The 7,605-nt window shown below is 32.2% G+C and overlaps 1 protein-coding gene across 1 annotated transcript; it reads left to right on the top strand.

Annotated features, from left to right (window-relative positions):
* Window positions 2,431-3,865, top strand: LOC109361678. Its single transcript, XM_019607196.1, has one exon. It carries the CDS (start codon window positions 2,673-2,675, stop codon window positions 3,612-3,614), a length of 942 nt encoding a protein of 313 aa, XP_019462741.1. The 5' UTR covers window positions 2,431-2,672; the 3' UTR covers window positions 3,615-3,865.

Here is a 7,605-nt window from a genome sequence, read left to right as displayed (position 1 = left end):
AGAAACTTTAAGAAAAGTTTTAACTTTACAAGCCTTGTTATAGAAAAAGCTTCAACCCGGATGCAATATGCTGAATTGTTGATATAAAAAAGCTTCTATTGAAAAGCTTCACGCAATTCTAAGTTCACATTCATAAAAAAAAATATCAATATGATCCTAAATGAGATGTAAAAGATGTTTAGCTACAAAAGGAAATGTTAGAGAAATATAAAGAGAAAAAAGTATAAGCTAACTAAGCAGATTAGCAGAACAAGGTATAGATTGTTTTGGGTTAATTTAGGTTTATTAGCCCTTTTATAAACTATGTTTCATTTGACAAAAGAACTTTATAAACCAAGAAAAGGAAACAAAAGTTCACTTATTCATTTTGATGGTATGATTTTTTTGAGCTTATAATGTGAAACTTTATAATCACAAATGAATATAATTATAACGTAAATATATAATTTATGTCAAACATGTGCTAAGTGCAAACACTTAATCAAATGTAACATGCAACTAGGAATATGGATAGAGATCACTTGTTTCAACCTGATATCTCTAACACACCCAAGGGCCCACCTATCACACCAATATATCATCAGAGAATAAGGATTACAAACCCTAGCACACCCAAGGGCCCACCTACCCATGGGGTGGTTCTATTTTGTGCTTATATCTGGTGCATATATCTCGTGCACATTATAACAAGTAACTTGAGTTTAATATATATCATTGGTTACTCTACTCTATTCCAATGCTACACAATGTGAGACTAACGTAATAACATATTTCAAGCATCCCAACAATCTACACCTTTGATTGGAATAGACAAATATCTCGCTCTTTAGGAAATCTACACAAGAATCTCACCTTAGTGAATATATGACTCCACCTTGTTCAATGTTTAATTCATTTTAACTACTCCCCTACATCATAGACCATCTGAGTATCCTTGGTGATTTACCAAGAGCCTAACTCTCCAAACTTATAGTGCAGCTTCCTGTACCGCCATCGAATGAAACACGCCACCTAGCCACCTATTGCTAGGAAGTCTTTCGATATATTGGAACCTCTATACAAAAATTCACTAACAATCGTCATCTTCAATACTTAGTCAAACTGAACGTTGGAGCTTCTTAGAAAGCCTCAACCGCTACCACCATTGTCTACTCCGACAATCCTAGTTCAAAAGAACTATCATACTCCACCATAAGGAGTATACCCACAGCACACACTTTTCGTCAATGCTAACTAATGTCTGTGTCACATCCTTGCATCAAGTTAATGCCCATGTCACACCTCAGTATCTCTACCAATGTTCGTGTTACAACTTGCATCAAAGACAATGCTCATGTTATACCTTACATCAAAGTCAGTCAATGGCTCTATGCTTTTTGTAGATCTGCTAACAATTAACATCCTTCACTATGACATTGTCTCAGACACACTATTAGGATCTTCTACTTCTCATCCCAAATGAGCACTTTCTCTCAACACCTAGAGGAGATATTGTCAGCAATTGTCTCTGCGTCAAACTCAATACATGAGTCTCAATCTTCACCTTGATTCTAACCTGGTACATGAACTTCTAAGGTTCTATATCAACATATATCACTCCACTACAGTTTCGCCATGTTTTCTTCTCCTTCAACTCATCTACTCTATTTTTGTCACTACCTTTGACATAGCCATCACGCCTTCATCCTCTTTTGCCTAGCCATTATCTGATGTATAGGTTAAGAGTCATCTACTAATTGGCTCTGATATCAATTGTTGGTGCAACAGAAGCTATCGTTGCGCAGCGTTGGCCACAAGCAATCAAATAATGTGCATAAATAGAAGAGAATAAACAAAAGAAGAATTTGTTAATGGAATTCAGTCAATTGTGCCTACGTCCTCGGATGTGCTGAGCATCCCAACAGTTTCAACAACAAGAAAGAAATGTCACATAAGAATGAATATGTTTTATTGACATAGTGAACTAAATTTTTTAAATAGTATAATACTATATTATTTAGTAGGATAAGTCAACAAATTAAGACATATGATATTCATCCTAAATAATATGGCACCTGACCTAACATGGATTACAGTAGAAATATGCCAACCCTTAAAAAAATTACCGTTGTTCTTTTTTCCAACAGTTTTGACCTGATTAATTTTTGACCTTATGATAGTCCTATAATCATGTCCTGCCATGACTACTGACTAGAGGACTCATAAGTTTGTAAAAATCTATACACCAAATCTGGTGAAAAATGACTTCTTTCCTTCTTACTTGCCGGGAAGTAAGCACACTTTAATGTAGTAGACAAAAACAACCTTGGATTCCAAAAAGTTAGTATAGATTTAACTTCAAAAGTTGAATTTTAACCAAAATTAAAATATTATAAAATAGGTGACAGATGAGATAGATTAAACAGAGGTGCAGATTCTGTAGACTATAAAAATAGTTGTTCTTCTCTCGCTCTCACTCACTCCCAGTTTGAAAATTATTCTTTTTATTTCCAATTAATGCTGCCAAGAACCCTTCTGGCAGCATCATCTAGCATTCATATACACCTTGTGACTAAGATCTCTCACTCTCAACTTCTCACTTCCTTCATGTTAAAGTAAAATAAAAACTACTTCCTATTATTATTTTCATCTTCTCATCTTTACTCTCTCAAAGTTCATCATATTTTATAACTATGCAAGATTCAATAGTGATTCCTGCTTGCTTTTCTTCTACTGAGAAGTTAAGTCATGAACATGGAGCAGTGACTCGTTCAGGTCAAAGTGTATACATGTCAGTGTATAGAACAAAGATTGCTGATCAGTGTCGCTTGATTACAATCACATGGTGCAAAAACTTGTTGCTTCATGGTTTATCAGTATCAGTGGATGGCCCAGAAGGGGAGACACAGTACACCTGCAAGGTTGAGCTAAAGCCATGGTACTTTTGGAGGAAACAAGGTTCAAAGAGATTCATGGTAGATGGAAAATCTGTTGACATATTCTGGGACCTTAAAGGTGCAAAGTTTAATGGTGAAACAGAACCAAGCTCGGAGTACTATGTGGCAGTGGTTTGTGATGAAGAGGTTGTGCTGCTTCTTGGTGATCTGAAGAAAGAAGCATATAGAAAAACTGGTTGTAGGCCAGCACTTATTGATCCTATTTTGGTTTCAAAGAAAGAGCATATTTTTGGGAAGAAGAGGTTTTCAACTAGAGCCAAGTTTCATGAGAAAGGTAGTTGGCATGAGATTTCAATTGAGTGCAAGATTAACAAAGGGAATAGTGGTGGTGATTTTCATCATGAGAATGGTGTGCAGCCTGAGATGGAGATAAAGATTGATGGGCACTTGGTGATTCATGTGAAGCACTTGCAATGGAAATTTAGAGGGAATGAGTCAATTCATCTCAGCAAAATGAGAGTTGAGGTATATTGGGATGTTCATGATTGGCTCTTTAGTCCTGGTTTAAAGCATGCTTTATTCATTTTTAAGCCTAATTTGTCATCTTCATCATCTATGTTATCATTATCATCACCTTCACTATCTACTCATATAAAGAGCTATGAGTCAGTGGAGGGATTTAGTGTTAGTGGTTCATCAGAGTTTTGCTTGTTTGTCTATGCTTGGAAAGTTGAATGAAAATATCACATTATCATGTTAGCATAATAGTATATAATAGCCTGCAAAATAAGGTTGGAAAAAAACTTGTTTTTGGAACAGAAGGGAAAAAGAGATTGAGAGAGTGGTTTGGTTTGAAATAGGCATAATGGGGTCACCTTCTTATGGGGTTTGTAAGTTAGTTACAGTTGGGGTTAAACTATGGGCATAATTGGACAAGACAGATTGTATTGTAATCACAATCATACACATGCTCAATGATTCTCCATCTAGAGTTATCTATTTACTTCTACATCTACTACATTTATCAATTACCACTACATTGGAAATGCTCTTTCTTGATCTGATATTGATAAGTGAGGTAATATGTTTTAATATTTATGTAATGTCCGTTAAATTTCTTTACACTGTAAATACATAATACATCATTCATTTCCATTATTGATACATAAATATTAAATTTATCAATCAAACAAAGGTATAACGTTATCTAAATGTTGTTCCACAGAAATGTAGACAATACTAGGTTACTGAAATGAATGTCTGTATTTGCCCCTAAAATCAAAATGTTCATGAATTTGGCTAAGAGTTAGTGTTCCGGGAAGAGAGGAAAGGTGTTTGGTGATGATGTAAACATAATAGGGCAATAATCCATGTATGTGCACCTCTGATAATACAGATTTCTCTCTCTTTCTAGTAGTTAGATTATCAATATCACGCTCAATCAATATAGCATAGCTGCCCTAAGTCCATTAATTTATCCTTTATCGTTTCAGAAATATAAAAAAAAATAATAAACAAAGAGAGAAAAATGTATGCACTTATAATGTACAAGATTTATACATTGTTATTATATCATCTATTATTGATTATTCGGAAAAAATACAAATAAACGATGAATGATACATTGATCATGTATAAATTTTTACATCAGTACACAAATATTACATTTATAAACAAAAGTATACGTATGGTCAGCTAGGCAGGTGAAGCATTGAATTTGATATAGAACAACATGCTTTAGAGTCGTATATAGTTTGATTAAGGCCCAAATATATGGCTCCGTTTTTAGTCCACTGGTACACTCCTTTTATATCATTTCCTGATAATTTCTATGGCCATCAACCACGTTGGTTCATGCGGTACGCTTGTAAACAAGGGATATTTATTATTTATTTTACTTAGTAGAGGACGGTAAAAAAAATTATCATAATTCACTTCAATGACAGGTTTAGTAAAAAATATTAACTGAATAAAAATAAATACAAAATGACCACAGCATCTTTTCAAGGTTGTCAATTGTAGATTTCTTCACCAAAATAATAAAACAGTAGTAGATTTGTTCTATGTCGGCCAAAAGAATTGAGCAAACGAAGAATAAAGTTGGTCCGTTTTTGGAAGCATTAAAAACAATAATTCATGTCATCGTCAAAAACAATAATAACGAAGTTGCTCAGAAGGGTTCAAAAGTACAAGGCCAGGGGAGCGAGAGAAAAATTGTAAGTTTAAATTAAAACCCCAGATTTGAACGTCCATCTCTTTTTGTATTATTGTTTATGTGCGTGTAAAATATAGAAAAAGGTTATGTGTGTGCTTTTTTAACACATTGTAAAAAAATACTTGAAAAATCAAATGATCAAACATTTATTCACCAACGCAAAAGTTCAACTTTTGTTAGGGGACTTTTTAGTCGTTGGATTATATGATCCATAATTTAATAAGTTAAAATCATGTTCGATTAATGTTGTTGTTTATAAGTTGTTATATTAAAATATGACATGTGAAACACTTGATTACAGTTTAGAAGTTGTGATAACAAATGATGACTTCTGTGTGACATTTTGTCATAATTCAAAAGTCGTGATACCAAAATACAACTTTTGTGGGAAGTTAAGTTAGCATAGAATGACTTCTATATTGACCAGAAGCTTTTATAGGTCATCCAAAAGTTGTGATATGTCATCATAACTTTTATATTGACCTGAAGTTGTATTACATCATCACAACTTTCATTCAGAAGTCGTTACGTATCATCACGATTTCTATACTGACAATAAGTTGTATAACACCATCACAATTTCCATTTAGAAGTCATTATGTGTCATATATTGAAGTCTTTATGTGTAGGAATGACAACACGGCGGGTCTGGGTCGGGTTTGCACATACCCAAACCCGAAATTCAAAACCCGAGCCCCAACTCAACGGTGTTGAAAATAAAAATACTATCCCCAAACCTGTCGGGTTTTGGGTAACCCGAACCCGAAAAAACCCGAAAATTATAAATTATTAAGGAAAGTATGATATTATTTCCGTATAATTTTTCTCTAACAATTCTATTTTCTCTTGTATTATTTCATTTCTTTTATGTTTGAAGATCCAATAGTATGTAAAGTAAAATTAGAAATTAAAAATAATGGACACGTGATGAAAATTTCAATTTTAAATTGAATTACCTTACTTCGGGGCGAGTTTGGGTTAGGGTCTTTGCTATACCGAATCCGAAATTTAAACCTAGGTAAAACCCGAACCCAATCACATTGGGTTTCCCCATTAAATTCGGGTTCGGATCGGGTGAGTACCTACAGATTCGGTTTTTATTGTCATCCCTAATTATGTGTCGTATATTCCATCACAACTTCTATAATAAAGTCGTATAATGATACTACAACTTCTGAAAGGTGCACAAAATGGTAACCATTAATCAAATTTTTTATCCAACAACTATAAAGCAGGCTTTGCCAAATGAACTAATATGTACTTCCCATAAGCTTTGTCCTATAGAAAATACTTCTACTAAATGACTGTCACTTCATCTTAGTTCACATTGATATGAGTGGCAAGAAACTTAGCTGGCTTAAGTTGGATATCGACAGATAAAGTTTTATGGATGAATAAAATGGTTGTCAATTTTGTTTACTTAATTTCTTTTATAAGTGTTGTCTATATTGTCTTATAAAAATTAATTATTTTTTCTTATTTTTAATAAAATCATTTCCCCTATTACGTTATTCTCAATTTCTCTTCTCACCTTATTCAATTTTATTTTCTCTCTACACACTAATGAAATTAAGTGTATGATTGTGAAAAATAATTAATATTAGAAAGAGAAACTTAGAAAGAAAGTGAAAGACAAAGTCATCTGATAAAAAATACAAAGTTATTTAAAATATCCTAAATTTTATAAATGGGTCAATGCACATTGCACATCATTGGTGCTGGTTTTAAATAGGATGCCCCTTTAACATTCTAAAGGGCCATCTCTCCCACTTGCTCCTTTTTTTAATATAATTGAAGTCAAAGTTTCATAACATTCTGTTGCTATTAGTTTTGTATTAAATATCTTCAATTTAAAAATATAATTATATATCAAAATTCTCCTCTTATTTTTAGAGTGAATATTCAATATGACCTATATAAATTCTCGAGTATACTACTTTGATCATTTAAAAGTAAAAATACCAATTTAGTATCCAAATATTAAAGATGTGAGTTAAAATAGTTTGTGATGAAGTTATAAAAAATGTTTAAAATAATTAATTTGAACCAAATTTCATTTTTGCATGGATCAATTTAAAATTTTCAATTTTTGAAAGACTAAATTGATTTACGCAAAATAGTAAGGAAGCAAATAAATCTTCACTCATTTTCTTATCCTTTCTAGTTGAATTTATTAATGTAATCAGCATACTTAACATATAAACACAAAATCAAAAGATAATTAAAAATTTAAGATGATAAATAAGTTGATTTAATTGTGTAAAAAATTAAAGATTAAAGGTCAAAATTTGATTTATGAGAATGATATTGTTCGAAAAGGCTTTTTATACATATTTTTGATATATTTACTTACGAGAATAAAACTTATTTTTTATTGTAGTTTGTTTTTCGTATTACAGAGATGATGTAAGTTTTTTATAACTAATGATATCTCTTCACTCATGAAGTTAATACTTTTCGATATGTAATTGTTATTCTAATAAGTATTGCTCCCAAAAATTGAATATTATTTTT

The sequence above is a fragment of the Lupinus angustifolius genome, chromosome LG12 (assembly GCF_001865875.1).
Source record: "Lupinus angustifolius cultivar Tanjil chromosome LG12, LupAngTanjil_v1.0, whole genome shotgun sequence".
NCBI classification, from domain to species: domain Eukaryota; kingdom Viridiplantae; phylum Streptophyta; class Magnoliopsida; order Fabales; family Fabaceae; genus Lupinus; species Lupinus angustifolius.
Note: the sequence above shows the minus strand (reverse complement) of the source record. Positions and strands in the feature narration are given on the sequence as shown.

What these genes read in the sequence shown, in the direction of transcription:
- LOC109361678 (XM_019607196.1), top strand. Translation starts at nt 2,673, where the DNA reads ATGCAAGATTCAATAGTGATTCCTGCTTGCTTTTCTTCTACTGAGAAG.